Raw genomic sequence first — 15,389 nt, forward strand, 5'->3', positions numbered from 1 at the left:
TGCCAAGTTTATTGGGTTATGTTGATTAAGGGGTTTCCTTCCATAGAGTTACTTACTAGCCATCACTCACGCTCATATAATCGTTGATCTTAAATATTTAACTCACTGATACTGAAATTTTCAATTACAATGGCCGGGTCGACGGAGACCGCCAACGGCGTATTCGTTACAGCCTCCGAAGCCCCTGAAGACGGCAACACCGAAAACCTAGGCAAAGCCGATATCGAGCGATTAGGTCGCGAGAGACCTGACACTCTTTCCAACTGGGCTGCCGAAGCTGGTTTCGTTTTCGCCATTGTATCCTCGTTATGTATGAGCGAGTACTTCATCAGCGGCTTCAATATCGTCCTACCAGCGATCACCGAATCATTGCAGATCCCAGAATCACAGCAAACATGGCCAGCCGGCGTCATAAACCTGACTACCGCCGCCCTTCTCCTCCCATTTGCGCGTCTCTGTTCTCAGTACGGAGGCCGAAACGTGTTCTTAGGTGGTCATGTCTGGCTCCTGATCTGGTCCATCGTCTGTGGCTTCAGCAAGAACCCCATCATGCTGATAGTCGGCCGTGCGATGCAAGGCATAGGCGCTTCTGCGTTCCTCCCGGCGGGTCTGACTCTCTTAGGTCAGACATATCGGCCGGGGCCACGCAAGAACCTTGTCTTTAGCTTGTACGGCGCCGCAGCTTGTATCGGGTTTTATTTTGGCATCATCATGGGTGCTGTCACCGGACAACTTGCCAATTGGAGAGTATACTTCTTCGTCGGCTCTGCTTTCGAATTCCTCCTCATTGTCACTGGCTTCTTTACTATTCCACGGCACCTTGGACATGATGGCCCCGGTGTTCGCATGGATTGGTGGGGTGCCTGCACCATCGTGCCGGGGCTAGTCCTTGTCGTGTATGCGCTAACAGATGGAGGCAACGCCCCAGATGGCTGGCGAACGCCGTACATCTACGTCACATTTATAATGGGCGGTCTCATGCTCTGCGCTGCGGTATATGTGCAAGGATGGGTCTCGGCTCAGCCACTCCTACCAGCCGATCTATTCCGTCCGAAATACATGAAGCGGATCTCCGGATTCATATTCTGCGGCTTTGGCGTTTTCTCTATCTTTTTGTTCTATGCCAGCTTTTAGTGAGTTCCCATATTCGCAGCCCTTCTCATGCATTTACTAATAATAAATATCAGTATCCAGAATGTTCTACACGCGACCCCCTTGCAGACTGCTGTGTGGTTCATCCCCCTAGCCCTCGGCGGCTTCATACTAGCAATTACGGGCGGGTTTGTCCTACACATACTATCTGGGCAAATACTTCTGCTTGTTTCTTGCATGGGCTATATACTCTGCGTTTTACTATTCCCCTTAATACCATCACAAGACGGCCCCAACAAGTTATCGACCAGCCATATCTATTGGGCATACGTATTCCCGTCTATGATATGCAGCACCATAGGTATAGATATCACCTACAACGTGACTAACGTTTTCAGCACGACCGCGATGCCTAGACGTTTACAGGCGACCGCTGCAGGGTGGATCATCAGTCTCGGATACCTTGGCATGGCATTTTGGCTCGGGGTAGCTGAATTGGCCGTCTCATCCTGGGCCCGTTCCCGTGCGCAAGAGGACCCCACCCTTCGTGAAAAGTACCAGATTGGATTTTGGACTGGTCTTAGTTTGGCTGGCGTGGCCTTTGCCTGCGCGGCGACTACGAGAATTGGCCAAGCGTCAGCTGAGTTGACAGCTGACGAGAAAGATGAATTAGAGAAGGGTATGGTTCAGAAATAGACCACCTAGGAACCTAGGTAGCTATCCTTACCACATCGTAGATAGATTGGATAACGTATAATTGTATAAATTTTATCGCGAACCCCCATGGTCGGTTTGGGTCTCGTCAGGTAAGTTCTCGACCAAAAAGGTGTTCCCTCCTTCTAGTAATGAAAGCCGTACGTCTAGTAGTGTATGCTGGTAGACTTGGGAATATGTAACTAGAAGGTAATACCTAGTTCGCAGTGAAGTTACCGTGTATAGAAGCACGAATTATAGCAGATCCAAGCAGACGTTTGTATCAGCTACAAAACTCAAGTGAATACGTACATTCTGTTTCCGTAAGTAGAAGTCATGCGCGTGGTTATCTCACGCGTAGCAGCCTCCGACGCGGATTACCACGTAACCCTGAATGCTTTCCCCTCTTCACCCTCACCATACAAGATGCCTTGGTCCTTTCTCCATTCGAACAGACAAGAACCACACTTAGATCTCATACCAAACGCGTTTAATTTGACGATCTTGCTGTTCCTCAATTCCTCGTCAATGAAGACATCAAATGTAAAACCCTGCTAGAGCATGCACAAATCCATCATGTTATCGTGATCGAGTTCTTTCAGTATTCTTTCCCGGATCTCATCGCACATCGCGAGGATCTTAGATGCCCATTGCTTCATATCCGGCAGAGGCATGTTTGCGAGAAGCCATGGTTCGTCCCATTTGCGTTGACTAATTGCTGTTATCTTCGGGGTATACTTGGAAGACCTCCAGGCCGGTGGGCAGAAGACGCGGTACTCCCTTTCTTGTTTCATCCGGTCGTCGAACGGTAGTAAAAATAGCTGTAGTGGTTCTTGACTAGAATGCCACACTTCGAAACTGGCTTGGTGCCTTTCCGTCATAAATGGAGATCCATAGTAAAATAATCTTTCTGTCCTGTCCTGGAGGTGCCAAGAGAATGCATTCAGGGCCTTTTTCGAGGTAACGAGCTGCAAGATGACCTCTTTCACCGTACACAATGCTCCTCCGACAAGCCCTGGAACGCCGTCTTTTGTAGAGCAAGTATTAAGCTGCATGAAAAGACCCTGGGGAGGAAATTCTAGTGTCGAAAAGAGAGGGGCGATCTTTTCTTTGACCTTATCTTCATACGCCCCATCAATTTCCCGGGAAGTGACAGATGTTTTAGCTATTTTTTCGAGCAAACAGACCTCTGGGTTGCCAAGAGTGACAGTTTGAACATCAGAAGGCGAAAGGGAACGGCTGGCGAGAATTAGAGGTAGCCATCTTTGGAATGAATATGGTAGTTCGGATGGTATGTTCATTGCCCATGTGTAATCCCACCGGTATGAAGATGTATTGAATTTTTGTGTGTTCAACTCATCATGAAAATCTAATTTTTGTCCCTCTATGTCATATTGAACATCGGAATACTTGATGACTTCAAATTTCATGTGGTTACTCATTTTGTATAGCGACGAGAGACGGCCCCTATTCGATAGGTAAAGACTCCTGTACGATGCTGGGTTGGTTAATATGTTGCTGGTCTAGAAGAGTAATTGATGAATTGAATGAGGTAGCGAGGTTATAAGTTGAAAATATCACCCAAGGTTTTATCATCCTAACTCTCAACTGACTCACCAGGTATCTCCTTCTGTATCAAAATACATACCTTTAAGTAGAGGTTAGGAAGGGGTAATCCTATATACTGCTTAGTTGAATATTGGATATTCATTTTGGCAAAATATGGATATAGAAGTTTATTCTGAGAAATCGAGGTTTCTTATCTGCTGATATGAATCCCCACTTTTCTCATGATAATGTCTGAACAGCTGAGCATTTGAACTTGCTGTCGTTAACATCTTCTGCCTACCGTATTTCAACCGACCTTGAAATATGGACGCTTTACGTGATGTGCGTGATGTACGTGTTGATGCAGAAATCCCAGTGCTGGAGGCGCGTCGTCGTCCCCGTCCAAAGCTCGCGATAGCGCCACTGTTGGTCTTGATACTCCTAGTCAATCTATCGGCAAGCCTCTATCAGCTACCGCTAAACCGAATTATCGAGAGACGTCTCTGTCGGGATTACTATAACCTCCACGACCCATCCGTTATCGATAATGATGGGAATATTGATGAGAAGCTCTGTAAGATTGATGACGTCCAGAAGAGCTTGGCTTGGGTAGTAGGCATTATGGAAACGTTATGGATTGTTGGTGGTGAGTCCGGCTTGATTGAGGTCTAATATGCTTTGAGACTAATACCAGTCAGATTTCGTTATGACTATCCCTTTAGGATTTGTGGCCGAGAAGTATGGCCGGAGAACAGTCCTATGGCTCAACATCGTTCCAAGGTTATTTTTGCTTGCTTGGGTTGTTATGGTCGGCTTCTTCGAAAAGAGTCTCCCTCTGAAAGCGATCATCGTTGGTCCGTGCCTCTCGATTCTTGGCGGGAACTGCGTCTTAAATTCTATCGTTTATGCTCTCGCAGCCAGTTTGACGGATGACAACGTCGTTCGGTAAGAATTCCGTGCAGGCGCTATACTCTTTTAACTGACCTTGACGTCGCAGAGCAACTTATTTCAGCTGGACAAATGCGATATCATATGTGGTAACGTTCGTTGGTCCCGGTCTTGCTGGTGCAACTATGACTTTGAACCTCTTTCTCCCATTATTGATCGGTATTTGCCTTTTGCTGTTAGCCATACCTACGATATCATTACTCGCAGATCCTACGCATAACCGACCAGCATCAGAGGATGAGCAGCGCCGGCCTCTCATATCCTCTCCCACTTTGAAAGCACAAAGTTCTAGTGGCAATATACTAAAGCCCGTCATTAAACGCTTTCATACTCTCTACTCTATCGTCAGAAGCCATCCTAGGAACCTAAGTCTTTTGCTTATAAGCTTCTTTCTGACTTCTCTCGCGAGCTCTGATACTACCCTCTTAGCTCAGTTTATATCGAAAAGATATCACTGGGAATTTGCTTCGGCGGGGTATCTTTTATCTGCGAAAGCTGTTGTAAACTTCACACTCCTCACTTTTGTGATCCCTGGAATTCTCAGGGCTAGAGGTACACAAGGACCGAATCAACCCCCAACGCTGTCCGACTGGGACAATGTCGAGTACTCTCGGATCTGCTTAATCTTGTCCCAAATAGGTGCGCTTGCTATTGCGCTCTCAGTCACGCCTTCGTTCTTGTTTCCTTCTTTGCTGCTATACTCTCTCGGATCCGCTCTTCCCGTGTTCACTTTGGGTTTATTGAAGTCTCCATCGGTAGTACCCACGGATGAGGATCGGTCAACGAATTCGACAGAACCGGAAACTCACATTTTTTCTATTGTCATGATGGTTAAAATCCTTGGTTCTCTGGTAGGGGCCCCGTTAATGGCGTCAATTTGGGTTAAAGGCATCTCGACAGGTGTTTATGGGATACCTTATTATACGAGCGCATTTTTGTATGCATGCGCGAGTGTTGTTTTTCACGGAGTTAAAGTGCAACGAGGTCGGTGATACAGCGGATGAACGGCACGGCAGTACTAATCCGAATGATATCTAAATTCCTTGGTTTATCGATTTCTTGGTGGTGACCAAGACTTAATAGTTTCATGATCCATCCATGGTAACGTGAGATGCAAACTGAGATTGATTCGCCTACCCACTTCCCGTTTGTTGTGGAACGACTGTGACGCCATTGACATGAGGGGCTACCAATGAACGATGCGACAGCGTTGGACTTGAAAAGAAAAGGGATAGTCTGAATCTTCTCGATTTTAGACTATCAAAAGTCTAAGTTGCCGGTAACCTCAACCCACATTGACATTTCCAAAATGAGCTTCATAAGCTTCAGCTAGTGCGAAGATGATGTCAACCTTCTGTCTTTGGGGAAACAGCATCATTTCCTAGTAGGTAAATTAGAGCGTTGAAACATTCCATTCCTCAACAACATTTCTTTGTCTAGCTCAGCACAACATCAACATCCGCATCATCTGATTTTCCTTCTGTGAGTAGGTACCTCATGTTTTTCTGAGAATTCAATTTCATGCTAATGTGCTCTAACTCGGTCATAGTTATTAAGATAACTCCACATAGGAGCTATATTCTTTGATGATGGGCGATCAACCCCGCGGCGAAGCCGCCGCCTATTACAATACGCAACAGGCGCCTAATCAGTATGCCCCGTCGCCTCAATATGGGCAGCCCGGTCCTCAAGCACCGGCACCGGGTCCAGGTCCGAACTATACAAATGGCTACGGCAACGAGAAACCCATGTTCGATCAGGCTTTCAAGCTTGAGCGTCCCAAGTACAACGATATCTGGGCCGGAATTCTCGTGTGTTGCTCTTCTTATTAAGTACTAAAACCAGATACTAACGAACTTAGTTCCTTATCGTCTGCGCAGGCTTCGTTGCTGTTTCGGGTATTTCTATTAATGGATATGGTTGGTAGATCACTATTTCTGACCCAAATCGCTGTTCTCGGTGTAGACTAACCAATCACAGCTTCATCGAAAAGTTTCCAGGGAGGCGGCATCTATGATTCTGGATCACGAGTTGGTCTCAACACGAACACTCTCATTCTATTCGCCTTCTGTCTCTGTGTCGCAATTGTATTCAGCTATGTCTACGTACTTTTAGCTCGCCAATTTCCTAAACAATTCATCTGGATAACGTAAGTCTCATACTCCGGAGCCTTTAGGAGAGTATCACATGAATACTAATCATCGTAGTGGTATCCTCAATATTGTCCTTGGCCTTGTCACAGCGATCTACATGCTAACACGTCACTACTACTCTGGTGGTATCGTTTTCTTGATCTTTGTCGCCTTCCTAGTATTTGCTTTCATCGTGAGACTGCCCCTTATACTCGTGTATGCTTTCGCTCACTATCTTATAGAGCTGGATCCCCCGAATACCTTTTAGCGCTCTTATGCTAAAGACTGCCGTCGACGTTTCTAAGAGCTATGGTCACGTCTACCTAGTTAGTGCCCTCGGCGGTCTTTGCGCCACGGCTCTCGCTGCCTGGTACTCTGTGACCCTTGTAGCGGTATATGCGAAGTATTCTCCGGGGCAGAATCCAGCTTGCGCGGAGGGAGCTGGTGGTTGCAGTAACGCCAAAGTTAAGGGACTAATCGTCTTCATCACATTCGCAATGTATTGGATATCGGAGTGGTTAAAAGACACCATTCATACGACTATTTCCGGCGTTTACGGATCTTGGTACTTCCACCCTCAGAATCTCCCTAGGGGTGCCACCCGAGGTAGTCTCCGACGAGCACTTACATACAGCTTTGGTTCTATTTCTCTTGGATCATTAATTGTGGCGATCATCAATTTTCTAAGACAGTTGTGCTCCGTCGCTCAACAGAGCGAGGCTTCCGAAGGAAACATAGTTGGAATGGTTATGTTCTGGATCCTTGGATGCATCATCGGGCTCCTTGATTGGGCGGTACAGTTTCTCAACCGTTACGCCTTCTCGTATATCGCGTTGTATGGCAAACCATACTTCGCTGCCGCTAAGGATACGTGGACTATGATCAAGAATCGTGGTATCGATGCCCTAGTCAACGAATGCCTTATTGGTCCGGTTCTCTCTATGGGAGCTACATTTGTTGGCTATGCGACGAGCTTGCTCGCGTATTTATACCTTGTAAGGAATCTCATAAGTTGTGAGGAAAAGATGGATTGCTTACATTTTATGCTAGGTATTCACCAAGCCATCATATAATTCCGACGGCTCGTACACTGCCGGTAAGTCTATCCTCATAATCTTAAATTTAAAGCTGCACGGAAATGTTTAGTATAGTACCATCTGTGGTCTATCGGCTAACTCGGCGTCATAGTTGTGGTGGCCTTCGCGTTCCTTATCGGCTTGCAAATCTGCAACATCTTCACGACACCGATAAGCAGCGGCATCGATACGATATTTGTCGCTTCGGCATGGGACCCGCAGGCCTTGATGCAGAATCATCCTGATTTGTATGGAGAGATGGTTCGTGTCTACCCGCAGGTCCAGGTAGCCATTCATGCCTAAACGTCTCTTTCGAAGGAAGGTCATGCGATCTAGAAAGTTGACGTCGCACGGCATCGTGAGCAATCTCGTGCCACTATTTTTAATTCAATCAAGGCCAGTTGGAATCCAGGAAATTCCTAGAAAGTGATGCTTTGGACCTAAGTGGCCTAGATACCTGATAATCATAATAATCCAATTGAAACCTCTATGTCGCGTAATAAGTGTCAATGTGGAAGTGATAAAAATTTGTTTAAATAGGTAGGCGACGATTGTCGAATACAGCAACCAATTTGAAATAGCGCCTAGAAATAGGAGTCCTCGGTCCTGGAGAACTGAGAGGGACCTCCAAGATTATGCAGCTAGCTCGATCCAGCTAATGCACCCCGAACCTGCTGAAGCGAGATTGACGGTCTAGGCTGCAGACCTGAAATAGCTGAAAAGCAACAACAGATCTAGACTAGCAACAACCGATTTTGTTAGGCATCGTATCACAATGGGAGTCAACACTCCTTCTAGACAGGTAGGAAATAGGCAACAATGCCTACCTATCTTACCGCGGCGTGATCGTAATTCTCGTGGTATATTATGAGAGGCCTTTACTTTCCTTTTTTCACTCGAGGACAGTGGCGATACTCGTGCGGAGCACTTAAACGTCCGGTTACGAGGCCAGCACGACTCGTATCTTTGTTCAGCTGCCCCGCTAGAAATCTCTCGCCCTCATCCTCACCTTCACCTTCACCTTCACCTTCACCGCCATCCACCATCCGCCGTCCCCATTCCTCTCATAACTCCATAGCCTACGCGAGGGTCCAGTACCGCGCGATGGCTCCCCCAAACCCCTTCTCCACGCTTCTTAACAACAACACCCTCACAGCCCGTCTCGCCGTTCTACAGCCGGCCGCGGAACAAGAAGCCCCCATTGAGCTAACGCTCACGGAGGCCGTGATCAAGGACGCATCGTACGAATGCATATCGTACGACCGGTCCGCGGAAACCGCTTCTGCCGCCGCGAATAACACCACCACGACGGTATCCGTCGATGGCGCGCCCCAGGACATTCCCAAGCAGTTAGGCGACGCGCTACGCACGTTCCGGCGCAAGACGCGCCCACGCACCCTCTGGGCAGACGTCCTCGTGGGCCGCACGCCGGCGGAGATGAGCGCGCAGGCCCGGGTCCAGCGCGCCGTGCTCGAGGGCGCCGAGCGCACTTTATGCTGGCTGAGCTCAGATAAAGGGGACTTGACGACGAGGGCCTTCGCCACGATCGCGGAGATGGGGCGGCGCTTCGACGAGGCGAGTCGGGGCGTCGGGCTAGGTCCCGACGACCGGCTGTCGGCGGCGACGGTGCAGCAGTTGACGGGGATCAGGGAGCGGCTGCTCAGCTGCCCCGCGGGCGACCTGGATTCGTTCGACTTCGCGCTGTGGCGGGAGATCTCCGCCGTCTTCGGGTCCGCGTACTGGCAGAGCGTGCAGGCGGTCGCGGATATCGCTTTGGCTAAAGTGCCGATCGTGGTCTGCGGGCGGGGCAACATCCACTGGCCGGGGTACATCGCGGCGTCGCGCGCGATGCCCTTCTTCCAGGCCAAGTTCTTCGGGGTCCCGCTGCTGCCGCACGTGATGAAGGGCTTCGATATCGCGAACCAGATCGAGATCGCGGAGCGCAGGAGGCGGTTGGGCGAGTCGGTGGAGCTGCTGCCCATGGTGCAGACGGCGCGCGAGTGCGGGCCGAGGGATGTGAGGGACAGCGTGTTTTCGATGGTGTTGCTTGCGACGCCGTCGCGGCGCGTGGAGTTTCATAAGGAGGGCCCTCAGCCCTTGCCCAATATTGATTATGGGAAGACGCCGCAGCAAGTGTTCATCGAGACAGCGAGATACACGGTTCTCGAGCGCCAGGACTTGATGCTCTGGTATGCCGAGCGTCCGCCTTGCGAGAAGCGGTTGAAGGGCTTGCCGACCTGGGTCCCTGATTTCGGCGCTATACCGCCTAAGGTTGGTCCCTTGTTTAATCCGAATGGCGGCATGAGGCAGTGGTGGGACGCGATCAAACCCGAGTCCGCGAAGAAGCCGATCACGGTCTCCGCAGACAACGCACTGCACCTACAAGCCCGACCGCTCGACCGTATCGTCCACGTCTCGCCGATCTTCAACGGGGGCAACGCGCGACATGTGCTCTTTACCGAGTTCAAGAAATTAAACGAGGCGATGTCTGCTACTCCCAACCCGTTCTCACAGGAGACCCGCGAGCAAGTAGGCCAACGCTTCTGGCGGACCCTGATCCTCAATTCCGGTGGGTCCAAATCCGCCTCTGCTACAATGAGGGATGTCGTCGCTCCACCAGATAGCCTCGGACACGCGTTCGCGAGCATGATCGCGGAAGAGGCCATCATGCACCAGCTCGACTGCAGTAACATATCTGAGCTTCAGACGCCTGAGAACGCGGCGCGCTTGCGGGCTTCGCCAGGACTCATGACTGCGTTGTCGCAGTGCGGGAAGTCGAAACCATACGAAGAACTGCTAGCTAAAAATTCCATCGGAAGACGCTTTTTCTGGACCCAAGGGGGTAGGTTTGGGATGACTGGGATCGAGGACGTTAAGGCTATTGATCCGCATTTGGACAGCCCTATAGGGGACGAAGCCGGCGATGGGAATGGAAAGGGGCAAGACAAGGAAGAAGTAGAGAAAAGAAGGCAGGCGGATTTGGGGAGGACGATGAACGATCCTATGTCTAGAATGATGATGGAGCAGTTTCAAGCGTTTCTCAACGAACGTGATCCGAACGCGGCGCGTATCCACGCAAAGGCTGTTCGCGGTATGTTGCCCGAAGTAAGCGAAGATACGCTAGGGAGGCTTGATGGTGGTGTTAGAGAGGGCGATTTAGTTGTGGCTTGCGTAGGAGGGTTTTTTCCGTATATTCTACGTCCTCAACGAACAAAAGAAGAAGCAAAATCAGAAAAGGAAACAGAAACACAAACAGGGATAGGAGAGAAGAATGCTGGGGAAAGAACGGGGGAAGGAGCGGCCGAGGAAAGGGGAGATGGAAAGAGCGATGCGCAACCCACAGAAGCTACATCGGAAGACTCATCGACCTACGAGTTTGTGGGAGAGTGCTACCTACACGAAGCAATGCAAGGCGAGGACTTCTTGTCCACCTCCTTCTTTGGAATGATGCGGTCCTTCTCTGTGGATGTGTCGAAGCTTGTCGATATTACCATCGTCTAAGCTACGTGTGCACCTAAACAGCGACAACGTTTGAAAGCCTTAGAAAAGGGAACAACAAGATAGCAAGCGATAGAGGGCTTGCCTAGTGCAAAAAGGAGGCAACATTGAAGCCACATTAGGGATGTAGGTTTGCTCAACACACATATAGGTCCGACTTACACATAGTCACATATCAACATCAAGGGACACCTCGATAAGATGAGGCCCGCGTAGCTCAATGGCTAGAGCGTGGGACTTTTATTTCCCATAAATGAAATCCCAAGGCTGTGGGTTCGAGTCCCACCGTGGGCGTTCTTTTTTTGTGCTAGCTCTAGCCTAGACGTAAGCAGTAAATTAGATAGTTAACTTAGATGCCATATTATATAATGCGCAGCCTTACAAGCACCACGAAGCGGAAGCGAGTAACAAGTAGCCTGAGTTTAATTTTTTGCTTCTTGAAGCTAGAAGAGATTGGTGTCTGAAAGCAGGGCTGACCTAATATGAGGCTAAGAATTATGGTGATCAATATACTTGACTCCACTGCTGTTGCGGCTCCCCTTTCCGGTGGAGTCGGGTATAGTCATTTGAAGATTTGAAGTGGATAAGTTCCACTCCGCGAAAGCCAAGAATGAGATACGTATAAGTAATATCGTCATTATAACAGGCTTATCCACCTAATCGTGTCCTTACACGCAAGTATTCCCACCAAAACACACGAAGGTTCTGCTCATCATCACCATAATCACTGTCATCCTCCTACCAGACACACGGGATACAGGCAGAGCGCAAGACAAACCATCGTCTAAATGACCCTCATAGAAGTAACGCAACGGCAAGTCCGTCCAACGTCGTATTAAAAGCAATCCTGGGTCTTTGGGGTCTGACCATAAAACCGCCCACCCTATGCCCAAGCCGATCGATATCACTTAACATACATGTAGTAGGACTCTCCTAATCAAAGCAGTCCCCTCTACCCTTTCCTGTTCCTCTTTACTCTCAAGCCATCGTAGGTAGTACATGGTTTAAAGCTGCGTTCTGCGTCTTCATGTATGCCTCTTCCAGATCCAGGCCCAGGTCTCCGTCCTTGCGGAATAGCAAATCATATCATCCAGTAGCAGGCCGGTTTAAAGAAAAAAGCAAATGGCAGTCAGTCGAACCGCCCTTCTCCACTGTTGTGTCATAGTCCATAGTTCAGTGGTATTTTGTCTTGTCCGCGTTACGCCATTGCAACGCCACTCCGTCCCATAACAGCACAATAAAAGCGTAAAAAAAGAAACCCTAGAAATGAACCGCGCAGTACTCGGACCCAGATCACCTGGCGCCTGCTCAACTGTCCGCCCGCTTCTACTTCTTGTCCTCGAAGTAGAACTTGCCTAGTTTATCTCCGTCCTTGCCGGAAGGGTTGCCTAGGACCGGAGCGCGTACGTTCTCGCCACTATCGAGACGTTCTCGAACGATGCGTTCAGCGGCTTCGCGTGTCGCGGGACCACCAACGCCCTCACGAAGTGCGCTTGTTCGGGGCTGGCCGGGTTGAACGGGTACAGGTCCGCGGGTCGTGGTATCGACAAACACATCATCATCCGAGGTGCCGACGTGACCGCCACCATCTACAGCCACACCATCGACGTACTTGGCCTGACGTGTCTCTGCCGCGGCGGTTGCGCTGATCGGGGTGTCGTTTCCGACGTCGCGCATTTCTCGGCTACGGTTCATAGCTTCCTGGCTAAGGCCAGAGCTGCTTCGCTCCAACCCCCAGACGCCGGCTGCGCCAGCAGTGCCGGGAAGAGGTCGGCGATGATAGATAGGACCGCTGACTGTACTATTTGCGCCCTCGCCAAAGGCGACAAGGCTGGCTGTGCCATCGTCGCTCATACGATCCTCGAAGCCCCCGGCCGAGCGACTCGATATGTCCTCGTCCATAGGGTCTATGGCGCCGGTAGAGTCAATGTCCATTGTCTGATAGTTAGTATCTGTAGACATACCGTCTTCATCAACCTCGGTAAGATCTGCATCCATGTCGGCGTCGGCAAAATGTTCCGCCTCAGTTGTGGTTCGCGCACCGACACTACCCGTCGCAGAAGCCGTACCAACAGTGCTCATCTTAGTAACAGCTGTCGGCTGACCGTTGGAGTCGAAAAATGCGGGCGTTAGGCCGGCGGCGGCGGCTGCAGCCTGCTGGGCGGCCGTTGGGGCGGGCGCGGTCTGTGTGGCGGTGGCATTGCCGCCTTGCTGGTTTTGATTGGGAGCGCGGAGGGTAGAGACACGTTCGAGACCGGCAAGCCGGCTAATTCGATCAGCACGTTCGGCTTCAAGGGAATTCGTAGATGAGTGGTGTTGATGTCGGGGGCCTCCGAGATTATGGAAGGCGTGACCCCGATGGCCATCCTTGATAGCGGTTGTGGAGAGGGCGGAGAGGGAGGTGGTCGTACTCGTCGGCGTTCCACTAGAGTTGCTCAAGTCAGATAATGAAAGACTGGGAGAACGAGGGTATGGAATGGTAGAAGAGAAGCAAGGCGGAATAGCAGCCTATGTTGAATACTACAGGGAGCATGGAATAACATACGGCATATCCGACGGTGTGTCCGGGTTAGATGCTGGCGGAGGCACATTGATGAGCATCGGTGCTGTCGGTTGCTGCGACATCGTTGCTGTGGTTATTATTGCTATCGAGGAGAAAGGATTGAATGCTGAGGAAAACGGATAAATGCGATTCGATTTCGAATTTGGAATAGCAGGTTCGCGTCGTTGGCGCGTCTCAGCTAAAACTTGAGAGAGCGACCGTCACAGACAGCGAGATGAGGATATGGGCTGATATGATGGGCGATGGGCAATGGGTGAAAGATGGTGGATGGTGGGGTATTGGAATAATAGGGAGAAAGACAAGGGACTGTTTTGAACAGTTGCGGGTGTCAAGAAGATCGCCTTCTAATTATTGAACTGGTGGATTGCCTATGTATCAATTGGGGAGTATGCAGATGATTCTTTGTTGAAAACAAATCGTAATGGGCAATCAGGTTGGTTGGTTTAAAGGTGAAAAGAGGAAATATGGTTAGAACTAAGAAGCGAACATGAACACATGAACATTGAGCTGATGGCTTTTCGGTTGTTGCAATTTGCTGGGTGTTTGCATACAGTACCCGACCAGACCAGTATGGTAGCAGTGTAGGTAGCTATGTACCTACCTAGCTAAGTTTATCTTGAGCTACTAAGGTGGGGGATGACGTAGGGCTGTTAATTAACCCAGTCAGGTTCTTTTTCATGGCTAATTTTAGTACTTAGGTACCTGCATTTCCCTAGCAATGGTCTATCCCTTTAGTTTTATCTACCTGGATTACATACATTGCTGCACTTAAGGTCCATGAATAGCTCAACTACCTGTTCTTATTTTACTTTGTTGGTTTTTATCTGATCAGGTAAATCACAAACCACTATGTTTCTCTGTAGATACGTAAGATCAATCGTTGCGAATGAATCGACGTCATCTCATCAATCTCATTTCTCCAACTCCAATTGATACCAATTTGACAAAGAGTCCACATGTCGAACCTCAGAACACTCCAGGTGCGAAATCGATAACTTGAGCTTTCTCAATTATGTCTCGGCTACTTGCGGCGAATTCTAGCTGAGCTGCGTCTTTTTCGACATGATATTTCCTATCTTCATCATTCTCAAATTGAAGAATGAACGCATGCGTCATTCCGTCCTATTGCAAAGTTGGTCAACTAGAAAATTAGGAATAGTTATGTAAGGCTTAACCTGTCGACCCTCCAGGCTATTGTCTTTTCCACCCCCTAGCACTTTCACATATGGCTTTTGGGACGTAGGATGGATGCAATTTGTCTCGAAATCTAGTATTCGCTGACAAGCCTGAATAGAGTCAGTCTATCTAAATATCTGCATTCATGATTACTCACGGCCTTGTCCTCGTCTGGTGGCACAAGGGCCTTAAACTTGAGTAGAAGGATACGATAGATTGCCATGGTGAGATTGATTTGGATTTGGGTTTCGTCTGCCTGAATAGTAAAGTAAGAAAGGGAAGATTCAGCTCCAATATTGTTCTTGCGTGGTATTTAAGTAAGTGCCCATGTTGTCATGATGGCCATTGTCTAACAAACTAAAAATCCATTGGTCTAGTCATATATGCACCTACCAATATGTATGTACATGTCATTATGCAGCCACGCAACGTAGCAACCAATAATCAGCCACTGACCACTTGGTGGCACCTGTGTACCTTTAATTGGGTTGGCTGAGGGGGATCTTCAATCGCTAATCTCCAATCTCCAAAGACCCTCCTCCTCCTTAACTCCGATCTGCGACGATAATTGCCTAAATTAACAACCGTGAAGTCAGCATCTACGCAAAACTTAATAAAACCCAAGCATTCTTCAGATATCTCGAAACCAAGTGTAAAGCGTTG

General features: G+C 49.1%; 7 protein-coding genes and 1 non-coding gene across 8 annotated transcripts; 5 read left to right on the forward strand and 3 right to left on the reverse strand.

The window, feature by feature from the left end:
- The first annotated feature begins 28 nt into the window (after positions 1 to 28).
- On the forward strand, positions 29 to 2,064 carry F4807DRAFT_168092 (MFS general substrate transporter). Its single transcript, XM_047993428.1, has 2 exons — positions 29 to 1,133; positions 1,188 to 2,064. Exons 1-2 carry the CDS (start codon positions 130 to 132, stop codon positions 1,786 to 1,788), a joined length of 1,605 nt encoding a protein of 534 aa, XP_047852361.1. The 5' UTR covers positions 29 to 129; the 3' UTR covers positions 1,789 to 2,064.
- On the reverse strand, positions 1,737 to 3,545 carry F4807DRAFT_168231 (uncharacterized protein). Its single transcript, XM_047993430.1, has 2 exons — positions 3,434 to 3,545; positions 1,737 to 3,283 (listed from the first exon to the last, which is right to left on the reverse strand). Exon 2 carries the CDS (start codon positions 3,225 to 3,227, stop codon positions 2,340 to 2,342), a length of 888 nt encoding a protein of 295 aa, XP_047852362.1. The 5' UTR covers positions 3,228 to 3,283; positions 3,434 to 3,545; the 3' UTR covers positions 1,737 to 2,339.
- Positions 3,540 to 5,537, forward strand: F4807DRAFT_168106 (major facilitator superfamily transporter). Its single transcript, XM_047993429.1, has 3 exons — positions 3,540 to 3,979; positions 4,032 to 4,278; positions 4,331 to 5,537. Exons 1-3 carry the CDS (start codon positions 3,658 to 3,660, stop codon positions 5,271 to 5,273), a joined length of 1,512 nt encoding a protein of 503 aa, XP_047852363.1. The 5' UTR covers positions 3,540 to 3,657; the 3' UTR covers positions 5,274 to 5,537.
- Positions 5,538 to 5,867: 330 nt separating this feature from the next.
- Positions 5,868 to 7,792, forward strand: F4807DRAFT_452662 (DUF580-domain-containing protein; the record flags this gene model as incomplete). Its single annotated transcript, XM_048000357.1, has 7 exons — positions 5,868 to 6,092; positions 6,143 to 6,200; positions 6,262 to 6,430; positions 6,489 to 6,606; positions 6,656 to 7,408; positions 7,464 to 7,509; positions 7,602 to 7,792. 7 exons carry the CDS (start codon positions 5,868 to 5,870, stop codon positions 7,790 to 7,792), a joined length of 1,560 nt encoding a protein of 519 aa, XP_047852364.1.
- Positions 7,793 to 8,248: 456 nt separating this feature from the next.
- On the forward strand, positions 8,249 to 11,456 carry F4807DRAFT_433485 (uncharacterized protein). Its single transcript, XM_047998689.1, has one exon. The coding sequence runs from the start codon at positions 8,357 to 8,359 to the stop codon at positions 10,988 to 10,990; it is 2,634 nt and encodes an 877-aa protein (XP_047852365.1). The 5' UTR covers positions 8,249 to 8,356; the 3' UTR covers positions 10,991 to 11,456.
- F4807DRAFT_t101 lies at positions 11,194 to 11,281 on the forward strand. The gene has a single exon. It is a non-coding gene; the product is annotated as a tRNA-Lys (tRNA).
- Positions 11,457 to 12,313: 857 nt separating the features above from the next.
- On the reverse strand, positions 12,314 to 13,612 carry F4807DRAFT_462289 (uncharacterized protein; the record flags this gene model as incomplete). Its single annotated transcript, XM_048001804.1, has 2 exons — positions 12,314 to 13,412; positions 13,533 to 13,612. The coding sequence occupies 2 exons, from the start codon at positions 13,610 to 13,612 to the stop codon at positions 12,314 to 12,316; spliced, it is 1,179 nt and encodes a 392-aa protein (XP_047852366.1).
- Positions 13,613 to 14,179: 567 nt separating this feature from the next.
- On the reverse strand, positions 14,180 to 15,102 carry F4807DRAFT_433489 (dabb-domain-containing protein). Its single transcript, XM_047998690.1, has 3 exons — positions 14,884 to 15,102; positions 14,726 to 14,836; positions 14,180 to 14,672 (listed from the first exon to the last, which is right to left on the reverse strand). Exons 1-3 carry the CDS (start codon positions 14,947 to 14,949, stop codon positions 14,517 to 14,519), a joined length of 333 nt encoding a protein of 110 aa, XP_047852367.1. The 5' UTR covers positions 14,950 to 15,102; the 3' UTR covers positions 14,180 to 14,516.
- Between the last annotated feature and the right edge of the window lie 287 nt (positions 15,103 to 15,389).

Source organism: Annulohypoxylon truncatum (assembly GCF_022578515.1).
Source record: "Annulohypoxylon truncatum strain CBS 140777 unplaced genomic scaffold F4807scaffold_25, whole genome shotgun sequence".
NCBI classification, from domain to species: Eukaryota; Fungi; Ascomycota; class Sordariomycetes; order Xylariales; family Hypoxylaceae; genus Annulohypoxylon; species Annulohypoxylon truncatum.

What these genes read in the sequence shown, in the direction of transcription:
- F4807DRAFT_168092 (XM_047993428.1), top strand. Translation starts at nt 130, where the DNA reads ATGGCCGGGTCGACGGAGACCGCCAACGGCGTATTCGTTACAGCCTCC. An exon ending in TTGTTCTATGCCAGCTTTTA is followed by an intron (nt 1,134 to 1,187) that starts GTGAGTTCCCAT and finishes AATAAATATCAG; the next exon opens with TATCCAGAATGTTCTACACG.
- F4807DRAFT_168231 (XM_047993430.1), bottom strand. Translation starts at nt 3,227, where the DNA reads ATGAGTAACCACATGAAATTTGAAGTCATCAAGTATTCCGATGTTCAA.
- F4807DRAFT_168106 (XM_047993429.1), top strand. Translation starts at nt 3,658, where the DNA reads ATGGACGCTTTACGTGATGTGCGTGATGTACGTGTTGATGCAGAAATC. An exon ending in AACGTTATGGATTGTTGGTG is followed by an intron (nt 3,980 to 4,031) that starts GTGAGTCCGGCT and finishes AATACCAGTCAG; the next exon opens with ATTTCGTTATGACTATCCCT. An exon ending in ACGGATGACAACGTCGTTCG is followed by an intron (nt 4,279 to 4,330) that starts GTAAGAATTCCG and finishes TTGACGTCGCAG; the next exon opens with AGCAACTTATTTCAGCTGGA.
- F4807DRAFT_433485 (XM_047998689.1), top strand. Translation starts at nt 8,357, where the DNA reads ATGAGAGGCCTTTACTTTCCTTTTTTCACTCGAGGACAGTGGCGATAC.
- F4807DRAFT_433489 (XM_047998690.1), bottom strand. Translation starts at nt 14,949, where the DNA reads ATGGCAATCTATCGTATCCTTCTACTCAAGTTTAAGGCCCTTGTGCCA. An exon ending in CACCAGACGAGGACAAGGCC is followed by an intron (nt 14,837 to 14,883) that starts GTGAGTAATCAT and finishes GACTCTATTCAG; the next exon opens with GCTTGTCAGCGAATACTAGA. An exon ending in ATAGCCTGGAGGGTCGACAG is followed by an intron (nt 14,673 to 14,725) that starts GTTAAGCCTTAC and finishes ACTTTGCAATAG; the next exon opens with GACGGAATGACGCATGCGTT.